The sequence below is a fragment of the Lissotriton helveticus genome, chromosome 3_1, assembly GCF_964261635.1.
Source record: "Lissotriton helveticus chromosome 3_1, aLisHel1.1, whole genome shotgun sequence".
NCBI classification, from domain to species: domain Eukaryota; kingdom Metazoa; phylum Chordata; class Amphibia; order Caudata; family Salamandridae; genus Lissotriton; species Lissotriton helveticus.
The window spans coordinates 549,867,727-549,892,080 of NC_136061.1; the positions used below are offsets into that span (position 1 = coordinate 549,867,727).

General features: G+C 47.9%; 1 protein-coding gene across 1 annotated transcript in view; it reads left to right on the top strand.

Annotated features, from left to right (window-relative positions):
- VPS8 (VPS8 subunit of CORVET complex) overlaps positions 1-24,354 on the top strand; it is a 2,052,516-nt gene that overhangs the window by 1,213,388 nt on the left and 814,774 nt on the right. The window contains exon 35 of the mRNA XM_078680452.1: positions 97-244. Within this exon, the coding sequence (XP_078536578.1) occupies positions 97-244 (148 nt within the window). The remainder of the gene's footprint in view (positions 1-96; positions 245-24,354) is intronic.

Below are 24,354 nucleotides of genomic sequence, written 5' to 3' on the forward strand. Positions count from 1 at the left end.
TATAATTTTCATTTTTTACAGATATTTTCCTCTAAGCAAATTATTTCGCAAATGTTTATGGAATATTCAAATGTTTATTTTATTTTGTATTTTTAGGGAAGGCGTACAAGTAAACCCGGATGTATTGCAGCTAAATCCTGGTGTTAGTGAATTGTACATTGATCTGTTGTGCCAATACAATCCTAGCCAAGTGACCGAGATACTGCACATCCTAGAGCATTACAGACTTGAGGAAACTATTCAGGTACAGTAAATGCTGAAAAATATGAATTCATCCATTGCACCATACCCAGATTGGGAAGCCGTATTCCTCCTGGACACTTAGCGGGAGAGGGTAGTTGTTTAAAGAAACTAGAAATTGCTATGCCATGTTGATCGTTGAATAGCGTTTTATCCCAGATGTTTGTCCATTACTCTCCAAAAAAGACTTATTTTATGGACCATTAAATATGAACTTAATTTGACAGATACATTCTGTCAACTTGAGATTGTGAGGCACCCAGTGCAGTAAGTTGAAAGAAAGATAATTTGTTAGGTTTGGACATCTGAATAATTACTGATAAATACAAATGAATGTCAAGGATTGCATACTATGAGCAAACATTGAGACATTCTTGTCAATAAGTCACTTATGGCCGGACCTAAAGGCATGCATGGGAGGAAGGGGGGCGATCGCAAGTGAAAGTTTTCAGTCTATGCAATGGTAACCTATGGGAAGAAAAAATATTTGGCATACATATAGGTAATATCAGCTTACGAAAACAGTCTTCGATAGTTAAGATCAGTATTGGGCAAGGTTTAGTTCAGCAACAACAACAGTGCACCACAGCGGCACTGGGGAGACTGGGTGCAAGTTACAAATATGGTGTTGGGCGCCCAATACAACTCAATGAAGAATGGGGCAATTGTACAGAGGCTGATCACAACACTGGCCAGGGTCAAAGGCAGCACCAACAGTACACCACCAATGGCACAGAGGCGGCCGGGTGCAGGGTGCCAACACAGCATTGGGTGTCTAATGTTAAGCAATGGAGAAAGGCCCAATCGGAAGAGAGATGCAGGTGCAGGCCAGGAGGCCAGTCGAAGGAAACTTCTGGATAGTTAGTTGTGATGCTTGTTGTTTTTGAATAGGTCTGCTGTTCTCTGGAGATCTTGATCTTTATTGAAGACAGTCAGTCTTCCCATGGTTTTGGAGGTCGCTGGGCTGTAGGACGTGTCGTCTTTAAGTGCAGGATCTTCAATGGGTGCAGACAGACCAGTAAGGCTGGGGCCAAGTCGGTAGTCCTCTGCAGTCTTTCCTGCTGGTGCAGCTCTGTGGTGTCAAGCTCTTCAGAAGTCGTCAGGAACTGAAGTTAAGTGTCTGGGAATGCCTCCTAAATACTAGATTATGGGCGTTACAAGGGAGTGAGAGTTAGTAGGCAATGGGGTGTCTTCTCCCTCTGTTATTCCTACCTCGTGTTAGAAGGGGAATTAGCCCGAGCCCTAGTTCTTCCTGGAAAAGTCCCACCATCTTCAAGATGGTTGTTACTGAGAAGTGTTCTTCACCTCGCCTCCATCACCTGAGGGGCGGAGCTGGCAAAGGGGCTCACCTTCTTACTAAGTGTTCCCCCCCTTTCTTACTGACAAAAGGGTGGTAAGGACAGGAAGGGGGCCTGCTCCTTCTAACGGGAGAGGCTGGGGTCGTGTTACAAAGACGGCAAGGCCTTTGAAGCTCCCTGCCACAGATGGGTCTTCCTGACCAACTATAGGTGTGAACACCTCCATCCAGGACAGGCATTGTTCTCGACCTCTGACCGCAAATGCACTCACCTCATGAGGTCAGAACAGAACTTAGGCCAGTCAGTGACCACACTAAGGATTCATAGGTTTCATGGAACCCCTCTAAGGGGTCCTCTGTGTGCATTTATGAAAAAATACGACTCTAAAATCAGTGTAGGTTTATTATGATGTGATGTTTGGTACCAAATATCTCATAATACAGTGAAGCCATCATGGACCTGGGAAACTTGTAATGACGAGAGTCCAGCACATGTACGTTCTATGGCTTCCCTGTTCACTTACAATATCCAAGAATCGACATGAATGTTGCAGGAGCATATCTGCTCATAAAGATATGTCCTTACAGCGAATATAGTGCACCTTGCCTTAGAGCTAAGGCCTTATCTATATCCCATGCAGTGTTTCTGGGCAAGACACACAGGGATGTGTGCCATGTCAACTCTTCAGTTTTGTCTGCACCAAGGCATGCAGTCTACAATGGCAGCATGCACAGCCTTTGTGAGTGAACCCTAGGGTGGCACAATTCGTGCTGCTACCCTTGGGGACCCTCATGAGTTCCCATGCCCTAGCTACCAGGGATACCATTTACTAGGGACTTGCAGGGGCAACTAAAGTAGTGCCAATCATTGTACAGTTTTATGGAAAAGAACACTGGTACTGGGAGCCTCGTTAGCTGGGACCCAGCACTCTGCAGTCAAAGTTGCATCAAAAGCCAGGCAAAAAGTAGGGCGCGGGGGGTACTGCAACACAAATCCATTTTCCTACAATGGCGGTGATCGCAGCCCATCTGTGGAGGTTGGTAATAACAGTCTTTCAGTGCCTCAATGGCAGACTGGGCTTGAGCAGTCTAAAATCAATTCCAGATGATGGCTGCCCTGTTGACATCATTTAGTTTTCCCATCAGTGTGCTGAAGTGATCCCCGACTCCTTCACAAAGTCTTCCCTTCCTCAGAGCTATCTTGGATAAGAGGCTCTTCTGAGCCTTCCTTTAGCCTCAGTGAGTGCAGGATATTCGGTTTATGATCCTGATGTTTAAACCTTTTACCTGGGTCTCAATGAGAGCAGCTCTGAGGCTTCTTGACCTCTTGGTCTAATGCATCCCTCTTATGGACCATGCCAGATGGGGAATGCTGGTTGTGTGGTGGGGTCTGAAGTCTCATTGGGGTAATCACCAAGCAAGCCTTTTGTACTTCATCCAGATGTCTGTGCATCACGCAAAAGACCTGCAGTGGTAGGTGCTGACCGCAATTTGACCGGTGGCAGACCCCTATCCCTGTTTCACCCATGAATGACAGTCATTATAGATACATCATTGCTAGGTTGACGAGGTCATACATCATTGCTAGGTTGACGAGGTCATCTAAGAGAAGCAAACATCAGAGGACTCTGATTTCCGGTGGAGGCCTGTCTGTACATCAACTTGTTGGGGTTACGGACAATTCTTTTGGCAATTAAGGCATTCCTACCGACCCTTACTTTGGAATGGGTACAGGTTCTCAATGAGGACACAGCCGAATTTCTTACTGCAACAAATAGGCCGGCATGGGGTAGTGAGCCCTGTGCGAGGAGGCTCCACATGTCTGAAAAAATCAAGAAAAAAACTTGAATAGTCAATCTAGTGGTTAAATCAATCAATCAGAATTTGTATAGCATAGAACAGTCACCCGTAGCAGGATCTAGGCGCTGTGGGTGTGACATCTCTGTCAAAGGGCCAGGTTTTGGGTTTCTTCCTGAAGTCTATTAGGAAGGGTGCTATTCGAAGATTGAGGGGTAGAACATTCCAGGTCTTAGCGGCAATGTAGGAGAAGGAGCATCCCTCGCTGCGACTGCAACGGATGCGGGGGGTATACACACAGGCTAGTGAGGAGGAGCGCAGGTGTTAAGCGGGTAAGTGGAAGTTCAGTCGTTGGTTGATGTAGGTAGGTCCTTAATTGTGCAGAGCTTTATTGGTGAGTGTGAGGATCTTGAACTGGCATCTTTTCTGGATGGGGAGCCAGTGGAGGTTTCTGAGGAGAGGGGGTGATGTTGGTCAGTTTGGGGAGGTCCAGGATGAGCCTGGCTGCAGCATTCTGTATGGTTTGGAGTGTTTTGAGGAGCTGGGTGGAGATGCGGGCATAGAGAGTGTTGCCTTAGTTGAGGCGGTTGGTGTTGAGGGCCTGAGTGACGGTCCTTCTGGTATTGACGGGATCTATCTGAAGTTTCTACAAAGGGTGTGGAAGCAGGAGGATGCAACTGCATTGACTTGTCATTTCATGGTCAGTTCGCTGTCAAGGATTATTCATTCCTAAGTTGTTTGTATGATCTCTAGGTGTCGGTGTTGGTCGGAGTTCTGCTGGCCACCTGCTGTGGTCCCGTACAGAAGTGTTCATCACGAAGATCAGTACTTCTGACTTGTCAGAGCTGAGTTTGAGGCAGTTCTCCCTCATCTTGTTGGCTGCATTGATCATGGCGTTGCCGAAGTTGATTCTCGTGGTGGAGTGTCTTCGGTGAGCGAGATGATGAGTTGAGTGTTGTCTAAATAGTAAATTATGTTGAGGCCATGGGATCTGATGATGTCTGTGAGGTATGTTCATGTAGATGTTGAACAAGGTGGGGCTGAGGATCGATCCTTGCGGTATGCTGCATATGGTGTCCCTGGGTTCTGCGGTGAAGGGAGGGAGCTGGATTCTCTATGTGCGTCTGGTAAGGGTGGAGGCAATCCCCTTGATGATCTTCTGCTGAAAGCCGATTTTGTAGAGTCATTGAGGAGGGTGTGGTGGGAAACGGTGTCGAAAGCGGCAGAGAGGCCGAGTAGGATCAGGGCCACAGTCTCTCCCCATTCAAGAAGAGCTCTCATATCGTCAGTGACAGCAATCAGAGAGGTCTCATTGATATAGTTGGCACAGAAGCCTGATTGGTAGACGTTAAGTAGGTGGTTTTGAAACAGGTGTTCTGTAAGCTGTTGGTTGATGACCTTCTCGAATACTTTAATTGGGTAAGGAAGCAGGGATATCTGTCAATAATATTTTAGTCCACTGGGGTTGGCGGAGGGTTTCTTTAGGAGGGGTCTGACCTCTGTGTGTTTCCATCAGTCTGGGAAGGCTGCTGTGTTGATGATGCTGGTGAGTTCCGTGCTGATTGGGTCCGATTCTAGGTTGCAAAGTCAGTGGGGGCAGGGGTCAGTGGGTGCCCCTGAGTGAATAGATGACATGATTGCCGTTGTGGTCTGAGGGATGAGCGGAGCCCAAGTGGTGATCATTCGGCTGTTTTGTGCTGGTTGATCAAGGCTGTTGGAGTTGACAGAAGTAGGTTGGGGGTCGAAGTTGTTGTCGATGGTGGCAATCTTTCTTTGGAATTAGTCCAAGAGGGTGTCGCAGCGTTGTTGAGGGAAGTGGATTGTGTTCTCTGGGGCTGCTGGTGTGAGAAGTTGGCCTGATATATGATATTCAAGTTCAAGTTCAAAACTTCTTTATTCGACTGAAAATAAAATCAGTCATAAAAGTACATAAAAAAAGAAAGATAACACATATATGAACGGTTCATCATTTAAAAACAGTTAGATATAAGACAATAAATTGCGATGTACCCTATCACTACTCATCCAAATGTGGCAGTGCGATTCATTAAGACACTAGTTATCCTTCCATACTTTTCCTAAATCTCAGGGCTGTTTTTAAAAAATTGATTACATATAAAGTGCTTTCACAGTGCAGCATTTTAAGATAAATTAGTGCAGGCCTTATTTGCACGAAATTCAATTTTTTAAGAAGAGGTTTTAAAAACATTTTTCGAGGTACGGTATAGTATGGGCATATGAATAAAAAGTGTGCCAGATCTTGCGGAGACAAATTGTCGCAGCCGCAAGCTGGCAGCACTTGCCCCCTGTGGGCTCCACTGGGCACAGCTAGCAGCAAATGAAAAAGGTCAAAACGAAATCTAGTCATTAAAAAGCGCTCATATCTAGAGATGGCCCAGGATAAATATGGTTCTATTTGAATACATGTTTTACATAAAGTATGATTCAACACACTGCCCTTCTTTAGTTCAGTCTCTTCCCTCGCCAACTGACGGTTCATTAGAAAAGTAGTCTTTACAGATGTTACATCATGCTTTGTTACTGACTGTGGTGCTAGGAAGAGGTCCAACCTGCCCAGGTTTTGAAGACAGTCACGAATGTACTTTATCCAGGGTATTTTTAATTTCCCATCCCATGTGAGAGCTTCAGATAGAATGTTCTGAGTGAGAGGTATTTCATTGTTCAGCCAACTATTTAGCCAGCACAGGAGGGGGTTTACTGCAATTTTATCCTCTAAGTGTAACATGCCCAGTTCCTCGTGGATAGAAAAGTTGGCCGTGCTTTTCGGTAAACATAAGATTTGTTTTAAAAAGTTATTTTCTGTGATTATTAGGTCGGGCACTGGTAAATACCCCCAGAGGTCACTCCCATAGCAGGCAACTGATATGCTCTTGGCTTGGTATAATTTAATTAACGCAACCACAGGTGTGTTGCCCATTTTGCGAGCAAAGTCAGTTATTGCCGCGTTAGTCCTTATCAAGTCTCCTCTCTTTTTCTTTAATGCTGGTCCCCATGTAAGTTTACTGTCGAACAGTACGCCAAGGTAGGAAAAAGATGTCGAGTAGGGTATTTTTTCCCCATTAACAGATAAAGGGTAAGTCTTCTTGGGCCCATATCCTACCTTCATGATGAATGATTTGGCGTTGTTAATAGAGAGGCCTCGAGAGTTCATAAAATGAAAAAAGGAATCCAATAAAGTTTGGAGGCCAAGTGCAGTTCTTGAAATGAGGACGGCGTCGTCAGCATAGAGGAGGACGGGGACACCCCTTTTACCTATATATGGGTAATCCGTGTTCGTTCCTAAAAGATGCTCCTCTAAATCATTTATATATAAATTAAAAAGAAAAGGCGCTAAAATACAGCCCTGTCGGACCCCTCGATTTATTTTGAAGTCTTTGGTCACTTTTAGGTCTTTAGTGTATCGCACATTTGCTTGTGTATCGCTATGAAGATCGGCCAAGAAGTTGATTAGATTTTTTTCAACCCCCATTTTCAGCAAGACATCCAAAAGTTTATTTCTATCGACACAATCGAATGCCGATGAAAGGTCCATAAAGGCCATATTGAGTGTACCATTTCTGGCCAGTGTATATTTGCCACTAATTAGGTATAAGTTCAGGCATTGTGTTATTGTGGAATGTCCTGGTCTGAAGCCATATTGTGCTGGCGACATAACATTGTTGTTTTTGGCCCAGGTTGATAACCTATTTAGGATGATCCCACCAACAACCTTGGCGACAGAGTTAATCAGTGAAATTGGCCTGTAGCAAGCTACATTACTTCTATCTCCTTTTTTGAACACTGGTACAATAGTTGAGGCTCCCCAGGACTTAGGGGCCTTGGTAGCGACTCCAGCGTTGATCACTGCCGTGAGGATTGGAGCCCAGAAGTCAACGTTGGATTTAAATAGGTCTGGGGGGAGGCCATCCGGACCCGGGGCCTTGTTGCTGGTCAGGCAGCGAATCCCCCTTTCCACTTCTTTGTCTGTGAATATCAATGGAGCTTCTACAGGGAATTTTGGGACTTGCGTTTGCTGTGTGTCGTCGCTTTTAAAAATTGCACTAAAGTGAGAGACCCAGTCACTTTCGGGAATGGAAGTTCCAATTGTAACAGCATTCGGATCGTCAAACATAGGTTTGTTTATTATGCTCCAAAACTTGGAACTGTTGCCCAGGATGGATGGATCGAGTAAGGATTCCCAGATGCGCACCTTAATATCTTTTTTACGTAATACCAGGGCAGATCTATAATCAGAACGTAGTGATTTGACTAAAGTATGATCCCTTGGTTTGTTCTTTAGAGCCATTTTAAGTTGTCGACCGGCTCTTGAGCAAGTATGATCGAACCATCGTGGCTGTTGATTGTCTCGACCCTTCATAGGTACAGAGAGCAGTTTACCCACACTTTTGGTCAATTCAGCGAAGGCAGATAGTATAAGATCCGGGGGAGTGATGTTAGAGGAACAGATGATAAGTTCTTGAGCACAACTCGTTTTAACTGTTTCAAGTAAAGCTTCACTGTTTATTGAAGACCACTTTAGTCGTCGGTTGCCATTAATTAATTTTAGAACACCTGGGTCTTTGCGATTTTTACTAAGTTCAAACAATCCGCTTTTAATTTCCACTGAGATCGGATTATGGTCACTATGGATATTTTCATGGATGTTAAAATTTGAAGCTGTAAATGCCATATCAACAGAGAGCAATATATGGTCGATAAAGGAGCCTTGTTCTGAACCTTTATAGGTTGGGGTTTTGTAGATAAAGGAGTCCTCTTTCAGGGTCATCGCATTTCTCAGGTCTAGGCCGTCTATTAGGTTATTCATATTTGAGCCACGTGGGCAATGCACAAAATGAAGGCCTGATCTATTTCCACAACCCATGGAACCCAAGGATGACTTTGTGGGGTGACCACAGATATGCACATTGAAATCACCTACGATTATTTTGTTCCGAGGTATAACTGCCAGATTGTCGTGAAGGTACTCGTGGAGTTTGACGATATTACAAACACCTAAAGGCGATGTGGCATTATAGAAGTTAACCAGAGTTAGTACATTTTTGCCTTTTATTAACTCCAAGACCTGTATGTTGATATTGTCTTGACATCTGTTTTTTATCTGTATCACTAGCGAGAGGCTGATGAATGTTGCCAGCCCCCCCTTTGCCCTTCCACTAGTTGAAGAGAGGGCGGGAACGAAGAAGCTTTGGAAACCTTCAATGAAAACATTATTGTTGGTAAGCCAAGTTTCCTGGATGCACAGTATGGTAAAGTTTTTAACAAAGGCTATCCAGGAGTGATCTTTGATTTTTGAGGCCAGACCTGCAATGTTCCATGATAAGATTTTGATGGTGCTAAAGTTGTTAAGTGAGTTCCCCGCCTCAGCTATCATGTGTGGTGATAGGGGCAGATGCAGGTCAGCAAGCCTTTCGATATCTGTCTGGGAACTACTATCGCTTTGTGGATGGTTTAGGTGTGTATTATTATTAATATTAAAAAGGCCCGTATCAGCGGAGAGGGGGGCAGGTTCACCTTGATAAGATAAACTTTCAGAGTTAGATATTATCATTTCTGTATCAAGAATATCTGTATGTACACTGCAGGTGGAGTAGGTGTTTTCATTAACAGCAGGTTTTATTAAATTAGAAGGCACAGCAAATTTTATTTGGTTACTTGAAGAAGTGGGAAATGAAGCGGATACCAGTCAATCTACCTCATCAAGGTAGTCACTGTCGTAGTTATAAAGAACTTCATATCTGTTTGAAGTTGGAATGTAATTTAAGTTATGGGTTGGATGCGACCTTGTATGTGAATGGTAGACAGGTTCTAAATTCTCGAACAAAGGATATGTTGGATAGTTATAAGTTCTGTTTTCCCAAGAGTGAGCATATCGGTATGCGTCTGAGTTCGTAGATCTCACCTGACTGCGGGCTGGGACAGGGGGCCGTGTTTGAGGGTAGGTCTCAGCCACCGGAGGCCCATCATATCCCTGGGGACGTTTGGTGTTATATCTAAGACCATCGGGGTTACGAGGATAGAAGTAACTTAATCCCATTGTACGAATCAGGCTGTCAGTAGAGGAGCTCCTCCAGTTGGCAATAAATTTGGCAGCTCCCCTATCTTTAAAGTTGATGATGATACAATCTCCCTCAGTTGATTTATATCTAGTACCCACCCAGTCTACTCTCCTAACTTGGGAAATTGTCCCTGTTATATGAGAGGGGAGTGGTCTATGAGTGGTTAACCACTGCATAACCTTGTTCTTAAGTTCGATGTAAGATTCCCTCGTGTTTTCGGCTAACTTGGGTACCCCAATCATAATTATTGTGTGGGCATTAGATTCGGGGGGGAGATTTATGTGTGTAGGCGTTCTTGACAGCCTGGGTGTGGGGTGGTTTGTCTCTAATACATTAGTGGGATTGTTTCTGGATGGGATGCTACGGTGCTTAGATGTTTCGTTATTGGGTCTTGTTGTAGCTATAGGAGAACTCTCCGCAGCCCATTCACTATCTTCGTGATCCACGAGAGCAGGAGTACACTGCGCATTATTTGTAGGCGCTATCAGGGTTGACGTTTGGGTTACTTGTTGTACTATGGGCAAGGTATTTACGGTTGGGGGGCCCTGTTTCTGTGTTATAGCCTGTTTAGCAGGGCTGGCCACGGAATTACTATCGTTCGGATGTTTATGTTTCGGGTTGCAAATGTTAAGATTTGTGCTCACTGGCACAAAGGTAGAGGTCGTGATGGGTGCTTTGAGCATCTTGAGAATTTTAGATGAAACTTCATTCTGCGCTCTTTCAAATTTCCCTAGAGCCTTCTCTATTTTAGCTATCTGATTGTTGATGGGGTGTAAAAGAGATTTAATCAAATTTTCAATATCAGATAGGGATGGCATAGTCTGTATGGGTGCTTCGATTATATGACCAGTCTGCTCGTTAACCTGAATGGTCTCTGGTTTGCGAGTAAAGACTGGATCAAGAGAGGGAATAGGGGGGAGACCCTGTTGGGATATTGACAGTAAGTTTCTCCCGGGTCAGTTTCTGCCATAAGTCTTTAATTGATCTCTTAGACTTGCCTACAGGATAATGAATGTTTTTCATGAGATGATTGGTCTTACGCTTTTTCTTTGCGCACTTCTTCTTGTGAGGTGATTGATCAAATGCAGGCAACGTGACCATTTGACTTGCTATAGACTGGCTCTCTATTAGCTGGACCTCGGGATCTGGAGAAGATGTAAGCAAGTGGTTTGTGTTATTTCCAATGTTGCTTAGAATTGTGGGGCTGCTCTCATTTGCGATCATTGTTGGGCACGTTAATAAGGGTTTTGATGTTATATCCTTCCTTTGCGAGTTTGGTAGGTCTGAGAACGATTGCATCAATAGTGAATCTTGTGAGTTAGAGCTATTATCCATAATGCATGTATTATTAGTGGTGTGTAAAGATAAATTAGGAAAACGCATGTCTGGGGTCAATGAAAGACGTCTTTCTGTGTGCTGGATAGCGTTCGCCACTACACTAATAGTTTGTTGCAGAATTTTGTCAATAGCAGTTATGGTTGGTAATGGAGTACTCACAGGTTTCAGTCTCGTGGTTGATCTAGTGGCCATTGGGGTTTTTGGCACTTTCGTCATCCTCTTGTGGTGGATGTGTAACCTCCCGATTTCAACTTGTGTAGATCCTTTTAGTGGCGATGTTTCCTGTGCGGATGTTAGGGGGGAGGCCCGTCCCGTCTACTTCGGTCCCCTGAGGGCCACAGAGGGCCCGCCCTTTGCCCGGGCTTAGCCCGGCGCGGCCCCGCGCGCTCCCGCGACGCGGGAGTTGAAGTCCTCTTTTATTCGCCTCCTGGCGCGCTCCGCCTCAACGCGACTTCCGGTCGCGGAGGCCGCTGGGAGTTGTAGTTTTCCCACTCCCCCACTCGGCGGCAGCGCTGATGGTGGAAGGCTGCGGCGGGGGGAGGAGACAGGCAGCGGTTGGAGCAGCGTCGAAGTCAGCAGTGACGGCGTTTTAACTGGGGCTCTCAGTTAAATATGGCAGCGTTTCTCCCTGGGCTGGCGATAGCAGTTAATGCAGGTACACACACCACGGCAGGTGAAGTCCTCTTTTATTCGCCTCCTGGCGCGCTCCGCCTCAACGCGACTTCCGGTCGCGGAGGCCGCTGGGAGTTGTAGTTTTCCCACTCCCCCACTCGGCGGCAGCGCTGATGGTGGAAGGCTGCGGCGGGGGGAGGAGACAGGCAGCGGTTGGAGCAGCGTCGAGGTCAGCAGTGACGGCGTTTTAACTGGGACTCTCAGTTAAATATGGCAGCGTTTCTCCCTGGGCTGGCGATAGCAGTTAATGCAGGTACACACACCACGGCAGGTGAAGTCCTCTTTTATTCGCCTCCTGGCGCGCTCCGCCTCAACGCGACTTCCGGTCGCGGAGGCCGCTGGGAGTTGTAGTTTTCCCACTCCCCCACTCGGCGGCAGCGCTGATGGTGGAAGGCTGCGGCGGGGGGAGGAGACAGGCAGCGGTTGGAACAGCGTCGAGGTCAGCAGTGACGGCGTTTTAACTGGGGCTCTCAGTTAAATATGGCAGCGTTTCTCCCTGGGCTGGCGATAGCAGTTAATGCAGGTACACACACCACGGCAGGTGAAGTCCTCTTTTATTCGCCTCCTGGCGCGCTCCGCCTCAACGCGACTTCCGGTCGCGGAGGCCGCTGGGAGTTGTAGTTTTCCCACTCCCCCACTCGGCGGCAGCGCTGATGGTGGAAGGCTGCGGCGGGGGGAGGAGACAGGCAGCGGTTGGAGCAGCGTCGAGGTCAGCAGTGACGGCGTTTTAACTGGGGCTCTCAGTTAAATATGGCAGCGTTTCTCCCTGGGCTGGCGATAGCAGTTAATGCAGGTACACACACCACGGCAGGTGAAGTCCTCTTTTATTCGCCTCCTGGCGCGCTCCGCCTCAACGCGACTTCCGGTCGCGGAGGCCGCTGGGAGTTGTAGTTTTCCCACTCCCCCACTTGGCGGCAGCGCTGATGGTGGAAGGCTGCGGCGGGGGGAGGAGACAGGCAGCGGTTGGAGCAGCGTCGAGGTCAGCAGTGACGGCGTTTTAACTGGGGCTCTCAGTTAAATATGGCAGCGTTTCTCCCTGGGCTGGCGATAGCAGTTAATGCAGGTACGATATTCACTAGTTCTAGTGATCACCTTGTATCAGTCGAAACAACCCTTATGGTGATTGGTTGTAAGTCAACCTTATAGACCAGCTATCCTAATGGTAGCATGGACAAAGCAGTCTTAGGCTAAACTCTTTTGGCATGTGAAGCCAGCTGTTTTACCACAATATAACCCCTTGAATACCAGATGAAAGGACACCACACAGGTTGTTATGAAAATAAACACTATATTTATTAATAAAAACACCTCTGAACTCTTTATGAGGTCAGAGGGCTAAGCACATGACAATCTCTTACGAAAAATACGACAAGTTGCACAAAATTACAATGGTGCCCTAGAGGCACGACAAACCATATACTAAGTAAGTGGAATGTGAAAGTCGATAAAAAGAATGGAGCTGTCCAGAGGCTGGAGGTTCGCTAGGACTAAGCTATCTTCACCTTAGGTAAGTAATAGGAGGCCCACGGGACGCGTGTGCAGAGTGTGAACTCACACGCGAGATGCATAACAACGTCTATGGACAGTACAGTTCAAGTTAAAGGTGAGTACGGACAATCCTGACTAGGTAGGACTAAAACGACTGTGGAACTGGACACTAGGACAGTTAAACTACCCTTGAGCACCAAAATGCTCTCGTTACCTCACCCACGGGCTGCGGGTGCATAGGTGTCAAAGTGTGTCGGGGTCTCGCGTTGAAGTCTATGGAGCCTGGAAGAAAAGATGCTGCAGGCGACCAGGAGGAAGATGTCCGGTGCGATCCAAGGGTGGATCGGTGAAGAAGAGGACCTGAAAGCAGAGGGGACAGTGTTCAAAGTCACTAGCCAGTGACCGGTGTGGAACCAGGAAGGAACCTGCTGCTGTCGTCGCGATCAGGTGAAGAGTGGACGCTTGACTCTACAGCCACGTGGACCAGGAGGTGTCTTCGACGACCAGGATGGAGGCACGAGCTGTCCCACGCAGACTCTCGCTGTCGGATCCGGGATTGGAGTCAACAGGCCTTGGCAAAGGCAACCCACGCGGTGAGTGAAAAAGGCGTCTGGTGCGGACTAGGAGAGTCCAGGGTGCCCCTCTTTTGGAAGGGAGCAAGGGCCAGTCTGGGGCAACCAGACCAGCAGTGAAGATTTAAAGGTTCGTCGTCTAGGAGGCCACGATCCAGCCGGCAAGTGACCAGACAATGCGTCGAGCAGCAAACAAGCAGAAGGGCCCACGCAGATCTCGTGGAAGCTGGAGGGCTGATCTTCGGTGCAGGGGCTGGGGCTTCTCAATCCCCAAAGCACTTGGTCGAGTTTACCTCGGGAGTCGTGCTGGAAGTGAAGTGAAGGTTCTTCCAAGATGGCCGGTCCCACGTGTCTCGTCGCACCCACGGGTCTCAGCTTTGCTGCAGTTGTGAGTTGAGGTCGGAGAGGTCTGGGAATCCGGGTCTCGTCGGGCTCTGAAGTCTGGATCCTGGAGGGAAGACGACAAAGTGAAGCCGCTGGACGCTTGATGGTGCCTGCAGTTGCAGGGTGGACACTCCTTGCCCACAAGGGAGATTCTTCAGTCTTCTGTGGAGCAGAACGTCAAAGTCCAGAGTTTCTTCTTGTAAAGTTGTTCAGGATAATCTAATTTGGAATGGGACCAGCTCCTACCTTTATTCTCCTAAAGGGGGCTGCACTACTGACTAAGTCCCTCCCCTGGGTGGGACCAGGAAGGGGGGTGGCTACACCCCCTATCCTTTGTCCGGTTTTCGCGCCAGAGCTGGGGCAGGGATGCCCCAGCAACTGGTTTGAACCGGTGTATGCATAGGACACCTTGTGTGCCCCAGGCATGTCTCATTCCTTTCAGGCCTCCCTACCTCAATACACAAAATCCTGTCTGGGGTGGTGATAGCACCTCCCAAGGCAGGAAACCCTTTGTCCAGGCCTCCCTGGCTGGAAGGACTCCCAGCAGCAGGAGGTCAGACTTGTGTCTGTGGTGGCAGCATCCATTTTGTGATGCCAAGGCTCGAGTTAACTTTAACCGGGGTTCACAGTTACATACATGTCGTGTCCCTCTAGAAGGTAGAATGCTACCCCCGTCGCCAGAATTGGCGAGGGGGTAGTATTCCAATTCGTATGACACCTTACTCGACATGTTTTGATAATGTTATAACAGAGTTAGCATTTACCCGCGAGGTTGATAATGCACTTAAGAGTATGTGGTATAGCATTACCATGGAAACAGCTAAAGGACTTGGTTCCGAAAGCTGTAGACAGGCTCAGCTCATGCTAGAGCGCCATCTCACATAATTCCAAGCACTCTGCCTTCAGGATTGATAAGGCCTGCCATAGGAGGGATTGATAGGAGTATATGTGTCCATTTTGGGGTTAGATATAGGTATACTATATCTACAGAAAAGGGTGTTTACACCACCTTGCCCCAGCTGTCTTGCAGCCAGTTGTGTCAGTTTTAGATGGCCAGCCAGGGGTGGCATAATACATGCTTCAGCCCCTGGTAGGCCCTGGGTACACCTATGCCCTGGATACCTAAGGTACACTGTACAGAGACTGATAAGGTGGCCCAGTACCAATTGGTAAATGCACCTAAAGTACATGGTTGTTAATTTAGAGAGAGAACAGCTAGGCTGTGGGTCTGATTAGCAGGCCCACAGCCAGGGAAAGTCGTAAACCAGGGAAGCAAAAAGCAAAAATCTGGGGTGACCATAGGATTGCAGACCCCACTCTCCTACAGCTGGGTTAGAAAATTCCTTGACTATTTTGAAGAGTTCTTTCGTGTGGTTGGCTGCTGTATCGATTCAGGCTGTGATGGCTATTCTCTTGGATTCGATGATGAGCTGGTGGTAGTTGCTGAGGGTTGCCTTGTGAGCGGCTCAGTTGGAGGGGTTCATTGCATCGCGCCATAGTTTCTTGAGCCGGTTACAATTGTTCTTAGTGGTTCTGATCTCTGTGGTGTAACCAGCTGGCTTGTTTTGAGTTTTTATTGGTTTTTGCTGGTTTCATCGAGGCGGCTCAGTCGGCGCATTTGGAGATCCATGCGGAGACGTTCTGGACGGCATAGTCAAGACCTAATGAATATTCGGGTTGGGTGGCGCTGAGAGCCTGTGTCCAGTGTATCTCCATTACCATGCCCCAGCTGTGGTGGGAGGAGATGTGATGCTTGGGGACGGTGTGCTAAGCATCAGACATGGTGACGTGAACAGTGGTGTGGTCGGTTCAGGTGAGTTCTGTGACATGGGTGAATTTGATACTGTCGGAGGTTAAAATACACTTGAGTATGTGTCCGGCTTTGTGCGTGGGTTCGTTAACCAGTTAAGTGAGGCCGATGTTGTTCAGTTCCTCCAGAAGGTTGGTGGAGTTGGCGTCATTGACGTGGAGTAGGAAAGTAGGATCTGCTTTGATGGTTACCCCCACTTTTTGCTGGTGTCATTCTGTTTTCTGACTGTGATCCTGCTGATCAGTACCCCAGTCACTGTGCTCTCTTCCTAAATTGGACTATGGTAAGTACTTTGGTACCTTCCTAATTTGCTATTGGTGTACCCTTCTAAGTCCCTAGTTATGGTACTAAGGTATCCAGGGCATAGGTACACCATTGGTCTCCCATGGGCTGCAGCATGTATTATGCCACCCATGAGAGACAACTCAAACTGTGACCCCAGGCCTGCCATTGCAGCATGTGTGAGCTGGTGCTAGCACCACTCATAACAGATATGTTTCCTCATATCTGAGGTCACTAAAGTTAAAGCCCTTAAGATACATTGAGTGGCCATGCGTCATTATGCGAAGACCATCTCTAAACTGGCTATAATGTACCCTGTCGTGTTTGGTATCAAACATGTTGGTATGTTCAATGCACTGTAAAGCTCCTATGGGAGGCCCTAAGTGCTCCTGGTACCAGACAGCAAACTATGGCTGCTTCTAACCAGAGACACGATTCTGCCCTCCTGCTGCTGAGCCAAGCTCGAGCAGAGGAATGCAGGACAATAGGTATCCTGTCACAGGGAGTTGTAACCACCTCCCAGACAGGACTTAGGGCCCGATGTAGGTAATCCCAGATTACCGATTCTTAAATACCGAATCATACCGATTCGGTATTTAAGAACTGGCAATCGGGATGTAGGTAATTGTTCTTAAAAAATTACCGAATCGGTAAGTTTCGGTAATTACCGAATTGGTATTTACCGATTCTGTAATTGCCATTGATTCCTATGGGCCTGAAGGCCCATAGGAATGAATATCAATTACCGAATCGGTAAATACCTAGTCGGTAAATGGGGGAAACATTCAAGGGTGGCAGGGTGTCACTTTGACACCCTTTTGCACCCCTCAAATGTGTATGGGTGCATATGTTGCAGACATACATGCCCTAAGGGCATGTATGTCTGCAACATGGCACTGTTTAAAAAGCAAAAAAAAAGCTTTTGAAAGGGTTTTCATTATTTACCACCAACTTCTAGTTGGTGGTAAATAACGAATTCTTAGACCCCTGTAGCACTGATTGCAGTGCTACCTACATGTCAAAATACAGAATCGGTAATTTTACAGATTCGGTATTATACAGAATCGGTAAAATTACCGATTCTGTATTTTAACATGCCCCTACATCTCCATCTTCAAATACCGGTCGGTAACGGCCGAAATCGGCCGTTACCGACCGGTATTTGGCGACCGACATCGGGCCCTTAGTGTTTTGGGACAGGGTGAAGGTGCTTGACAGCATGACGCAGTATGCTTAAAGGGCACATTTGGTGCCCTCCTTGCATACTCTAGTCCAAACCAGTTCTGGAACCGTTGGCTCCTGCTCTGGCGCAAAACTGGACTAAGTACATGGGAGTGTCCTCCTCACTGTCCAGCCCTTCCTCTGGGAGGGGCCCTGAATCGTTCCACCACTTTCCTTAGGGTACTTAAGGGCTTACCTGCGGGTGGGTCCCTAGATTCGTCATGGGACAAGATTCAGAAAACATACCACATCAACTTCAACCGTTTGGGCACTCTGGACCTCGCTGGACTTCATGTTAGGAACTGAGACTGCAACTGGTAAGACTCCTGCTGCTCCTGGTCTCGTTGTCCTGCAATCCTACTGCAACGGCTGTGCCTCTGCTCCATACAGGTTCTTCACATGGCCTGTGGACATCCAAGACACCCGAAGGAATCTTCCTTGGAGTGAAGGAGTCACTCCCCTGCATCTGTGGGCACCGCAACACAGCTGACTGGTCAGCTGAACTTGGGCTCCCACAGACTCTGAAAGGCTCAGCAACACAGGTGGTGGTTCTTCAACTTCCTCACTGAGTTTGAGGCCAGTATCCCTCGTTGGAACCGCGGGAAAGAAACCCCTGTGCACTGCGGTGACTTGCCGTTGCTAAGGCTTGTGGACTCTCTCCTCCAGAGATCTTCAGGCTCCAAGAAGCTCCTACCTCAAGCATCTCTTGCAGCTAAAATCTCCACCTGCATCGCATCCTCTGTACCGTGGGCCTTCATATTTTGGTGAACTGCTCGAGGTCCTCTTACGACTCCTGTGCCTTCAGCCCGTGGGTCCTCTTGAGGCTCTTCTTTGGCTCCAGTGGGCTCCCCTGCTTGCTCGGGCCTGCTCTGACATATCTGCTCGTGGTGAGTCACTTGGACCTTTCTGGTCCCGACACTGCACCTTTTTCTTCAACTACGTTGGTTGCCGTTACCAAGGCTTGTTGATGCCCCTGCCGGACACTGGCCCCTTGGCTCTTGACATCTGCTGTGGGCTCCTGGTCTTCCTCTGTGTCGCCTGATCCGTATAGCTGCAACTTCAAGGCACCGTCCACTCTCATGCATCTTCGACATCAATGGGCATTCGTCTTCCGTGCCTCTTGGTCACAACTGAGTGACATAGACTCTGTCCCCTCTGCCTGCAGGTACCTCTCCCCTTGAATCCACCTTTGGGGTCCACCTGACAGTTTCAACTTCTTTGCCAGTGGCATATTTTCTGAAGTCCTCTATTGTGGTCTACAGCGGTTTCGAACTCACTTCACACATATGCACCCGGCTTCCGTGGTATAGGTATCCTGATTCCTGGGGTATCCATGGCTGGGGTGACTCTCCAACCTTCCATTTTCTACGGGATTTCTTCAGGGTCTGCTGGAAAGGGTCCTTCTTGTTTAAATTGCAACTGCGACATTGAGCACGCAGTTGTGTTCCCACTCTGCACACGATCTCCGTGGGGTCCTTAGCTACTCACCTCTGGTGGTTCCTTAGGTCTTGGGTTCTTCTACATCTTCTACTTCCATTCTTGACTTAGGTTGTAGTTCGCATTCCACTCCTTTAGTATATGGTTTGGTCTCCCCCCACGGGACCACTGTGTATTCTGTGCTATTTACGTATTCTATTGACAAAGTATTGTGTGTATTGTGCTGTATCTCTGGGTAGGAGATAATACATCGTGTTAGTGAGCATTAATGGTAAATACATATTCATTTTTATAACTACACTTTGTGGTTCTTTTTCACTTAACCCATACCATAAGATTAAGTACTGGTAAACAAGCTGCTTTACACTCCTTCTGGACTAAGCCTGAAGGCTGTTCTCGACAGCTACCACTTAGAGAGCTTTCTATGGTGGTCTAAGGCCACTAAAATCACCCTAAGGGTTGTCTGGATCAGTGCAGAGTGCTACACTCACATAGGTGAGCACCATATACTAGGCCAGCCTCTCACATTGGTATGCAGTGGTTGGGATTCAAGCCTGCATTGTTTTACCAGGTAATCCAAGTGTGGATTAATTTAAAAACCATCACTAGCATTAGGCACATAGAATATTTTATAGAATAAGTAAGTTCTACTAAACTTTTAGCTTGGTTATTAAGGGTCTAGTACAACCCTTTCTCCAATCTTAAGAAGTTTAGTTTACACTAGGTTAGGTAGGTGCAATACCACACTACACCCAGTGACCTTGTCTTCAGTTGGGGATACTAGTGCACCCCAGTCTAGATACAGTGGCTTTAAGTACCAGGAACTAATGACCCTGTGTACCTCTAGAAAATCAAAGACAGGTAAGCAACCCAACCACTAAGCATCTCTTAGAGCTGCTTATTATAGATTATCTCCAGAACCCTGACAGGTCAGAGGATCAAGATAAAGTGAGTGGGGATGGCCCAGAAGAAGGGGCAGGAGGGTTACCTCTACTGGCCCTAATTCTGAGCATGACCAAGAGGAGTCTGAGGAACCCCCTTGGTGAACTTGGATCGCCTAGGCAATAGTGCAGATGTCCCCTTTATTCCTCCTGGGAGGGTTCAGAGTAGGCAGAGGAGGGCTAGATCTCCTTCCATAGGTATCCCCATATATAGTAAGAGGGAGAACTCCTTAGAAAGGGAGTACTGGAGAAAGTAAGACTTAAGCTCAGGCAAGATCAGTTGGCCCTTGACAAGGAGTCCCTAGAACTGCAAAGAGCTAGGAAGAAACTAGGGCTAGATTCCCCTGGTGGCAGAAATAGAGTACCTAGAATCAGGGAAACATCCTTTGCCATTAGGAACCTCAGCCGGGTAGTCCCTCCTTACCAGGAGATGGATGAAATCCATAAATTGATCACTGCTTTGGAGAGTGCTGTAAAGTTCAGAAGGTCCCATAAGGACAGTGGGCAGCTATCCCATTGCTCTCCTTTGCTAACATATGCAGAAGGAAAGTGCCTCACTGTTAGAGAAGAGGATGCTGACAATTATTAAGTCCCGAGTATTGCCCTCATAGATGGGTGTGGCTTAACCACTCAACAATACAGGATTATATTCAGAGAGATTACCATCAGACATGCACCCAGGACTGGGTGGATTTCAATGAAAGTGCTATTAAGGCTTTGGAAGGCTGGTTTCGTGGAAGCGAGGTACAGGACTATGGAGGATAGTTCAATTTGGTGATGAGGGAGCACATCCTTAATAATTGTCAGAACCAACTTTTGCACGAGTACCTGGTGTACTCAGAACTGACCGCTCCCCAAGAATTGTGGCCCGCAACGGGGTCCAGCAGAAAACCAATGGTGGTGGAGGTGACCAGAAGAAGCAAGATTCTTCTAAACACCAGGAAATGTGTGGGGTGAAGGGTCTTCTCAAGGGCCCCTAAAACCTGCATCTCGTGGAGTCCCAAAACTCCAAGAAAGGCAAAACGAAACCATGGTGTTATTTGTGTAAAGTAAAAACCCATTGGACCAGAGGTGCTGATTGTCCAAAGGCCAAGGATCCGACTACCACTGCCCCTAAGGACACTGTGCCTCCTAGCACCAGTACAAGTGGTAGAGCAGCAACCAAGGGATTAGTTGGGCTAACCTTGGGTTCTAAGATGGGTTCTGACTTAGTCAGAACTCCAGCTCAGGCTTTTCTGGTCTGTGATGCTGGCATTGATCTTGCCACCTTACCAGTAAGTCCCACTAACTTGGGCAAGTAAAGACAACAGCCTTTAATAGCTTTCAGGGACACAGCTGCCAGTGTCTCCATGGTAACAGAGAAACTTGTGTCCCCTGAACAAATCATACTTAGACAGATGTACCAAGTATCCAACGCTAGAAATGTCAGGACTGATTATTCCTTCGCAGTTGTAAATCTCAGCTGGGGAGGGGTAACTGGACCTTAGAGACTTGTGGTATCTCCAGACCTACCTGTAGATTGTCTGTTAGGCAATGATTGAGACTTCAGCCTGGTCTGAAGTAGAGTTCAGAACTTATCAGAGATGATGAGCTTCTCTGCCAGTGTCTTTGCTGTAACCAGGGCTCTGGCCAAACAGCTTAGCACTGAGGGAGCACTGAATCCTGGAAAAATGGGCCAGATTGCTCCTAAGAGAAGGAGCAGAGGAAGGGTAAGAAATTGCCCTCCTCCCTAACTCTCAGTGAGTATCAGTGTCATGAGGGAGATGCTCTCAGTCCCTGTGAAGAAACTGTCCCAGAGGAACTTAGGCCTGGTCAGGCAGAGTTCTTGGGGGCCTGGTGCCCTTCAAGGGCAGACTTGAGTTTGGAGCAGCAATCCTGCCCCTCTCTTTAACAGCTCAGACAGCAAGCTACTGCTGAGGAGGCAGAGGATGTCAGTGAGCCCTATAGGATCTACTGGGAAGATGGGCTTCTGTATTCTGAGGGTAGACAATCAATGGTGCTACCAGGAAGTTGGTAATACCCCAGAAGTTCAGAGTTTTTTTTTTCCTCCCTGGCACATGATATTCCCCTTGCAGGACGCCTTGGGCAAAGTAAGACTTGGGACAGATTTGTCCCTCCCTGCAAGTTAACGCGATGCTTAGGGGTTTAAATGCCAACAGCCCCGACAAGGGATACAGGCCTGAAACTTGGTCAGAGGACAGGGCAGGCCTCGAGGGATGTGAAGAACCACCACTTGTGTTGCTGAGCCTTTCGGAGTCCATGGGAGCCCAGGATCAGCAGACCAGTCAAATCAATTGCGGTGTTTTCAGATGCAGGCAAGTGACTCATTCACTTCAAGGAAGATTCCTTCAGGTGCCTCGGATGCCCACAGGCCTTGGAAGGCTCATGTATGGAGCACAGGTACGGACGTTGCAGCAGACGAGCAGGGTGACGAGATCAGGAGCAGTGGGCGTCTTCCTATTTGCAGCCCAGATACCCCGAGCGAAGTCCAGAGTGCCCATTTGGTCGAAGAAGTGGTGTCTTGAAATTAATCTTGTCCCATGATGAATCTAGGAACCTACCCTCAGGTAAGCCTTTAAATACCCTGAGGAAAGGGTTGGGACAATTCAGGGTTCCCTCCCAGGGGAGAGGCTGGACAGTTGGGAAGATATACCCATGCCCTTTGTCCAGTTTCGCGCCAGAGTGGGAGCCATCGGCTTTCTGAGCTGGTTTGAACTGGACTATGCAAGGAGGGCACCAAATGTGCCCCTCAAGCAGACTTAGTGGTGATGGCAACTGCTCCCACCCGGCCCCAAAACACTAAACCTTGTCTGGGAGGTGGTCACACTTCCCTGTGACGCAATACGTATTGTTCTGCCTTCCCCTGCTCCCTGCTCGAGCCTGGCTCAGCATCAGGAGGGCAGAATCGTGTCTCTGGTTGGCAGCAGCCATAGTTTGCAGTCAGAGTCTAGCAGACTGATACCGGGAGCGCTGTGGCCTCCCGGAGAAGCTTTAAAGTGCATAGAATCATACCTCCCTCACTGTTTACTGTGTAAGGGTATGATTCCAACATGTTTAATACCACACACGACCGGGTTCCTGTCAGACAGTTTAGAGATGGTCATCGCCTAATGACGCATGGCCACTTTATGTATCTTAATGGCTGATGCACTTACAACCCGAGAGAATGGACTCTGAAGGTTGTAGGGGTGTACTGCTCACACTTGGAACCGAGCACCCTGCCTTCAGAATTGAAAGGCCTGCATTAAGGGTGACTTATAGGTTTTAAGTGCAGTGACCTCAGATATAAGGAAACTTATATCGGTCATAAGTGGTGCTAGCACCAGCTTACATAGGCTGCAATGGCAGGCATGTAGTCACAATTTGAGTTATCTCTCATCGGTTGCATAATGCATGCTTCAACCCATGGGAGACCTCTGGTGTACCTATGCCCTGGGTATCTTAGTACCATATACTAGGTGTAAGAAAGTAGGACCTGGGTGTATCCTCCCCACTGTCCAACCCCTCCTGTGAGTGGGACCCTGAATTGTTCCAACCCTTTCCTTAGGATACTTAAGGGCTTACATGTGGGAGTTTCCGTAGATTCGTCGTGTGACAAGATTCAAATCATTTAGCACTTCATCTCCAACTGTTTAGACACGTTGGACTTTGCATTGGGAACCGAGACTGCATCTGGAAGACTGTTGCTGCTCCAAGTCTCGTCGTCCTGCAAGTCTTCAGCGTTGTCCATGCCTGTGCTCCATACAGGTTCTTCCCCTGGCCTGTGGGCATCCAAGACATCCGAAGGAATTTCCCTTGGAGTGAAGGTGTCACTCCCCTGCATCTGCAGGCACCGCAACTAAACTGACAGGTCTGCTGCTCCTCACGTCCCACAGACTCCGAAGGGCTCATCAACACAGGTGGTGGTTCTGCAACTACCTCGAGGCCTGCACTGTCTTCTCCGTTTGAAGTCTGTATCCCTCGTCGGAACCTCTGGACCAGTACCCTTTGCACTGCGTTGACTTGTCATTGCCAAGGCTTGTTGACTATACTCTTCAGAGATCTCCTGCTACCAAGATCTTCGTCCTCACCGCATCCTCTGCACCGTGGGCCTGCATTTTTGGTGAGCTGCACAAGGTCCTCTTGTGAATCCTGTGTCTTCTGCCTGTGGGTCCTCTTGAGGGTCTTCTTTGGCACCAGTGGGCTCGCTCGGGTCCTACTCTGACTCTCCTGCCCTTGGTGATTCTCTTAGACCTTGCTGCTCTCTACACTGCACCTTATTCGCTTTCTTTGTCTGTTGCTGCTGCCAAGGCTTGTTGGTGACCTATTCTGGACACAGACCCCCTGGCTCTCGACTTCTGATGTAGGACAGCTCATGAATGGCTCCTGGTCATCCACGGCGTCACCTGGTCCTCACAGCTGCAGCAACAAGGGCATCGCCAACTCTCCTGCATCTTTGTTCATTGACGGTCATTGGTATTCCTGTGCCTCCTAGTCACTTCAGATTGGTGTAGACTCTGTCCCCTCTGCTTGCAGGTACTCCTCTTCAAGAATCCACCCTTGGATTCCACCAGACTCTTTCACCTTCATCACCTGCGGCATCTTCACTGAAGTCCTCCATTGTCGTCTACGGCGGTTTCCGATGTCACTTCACACCTATGCACGTGGTTTCGCTGGTTTAGGTATCCTGGTTGTTGGGGTATGCACGGGTGGGGTGACTCTCCAACCTTCCAATTTTCCACAGGGTTTCTTCAGGTTCCTCTGAGAAGTGTCCTTCTTTTTAAAACTGCAACCGCTTCTTCCTCATTGACTTGTATCA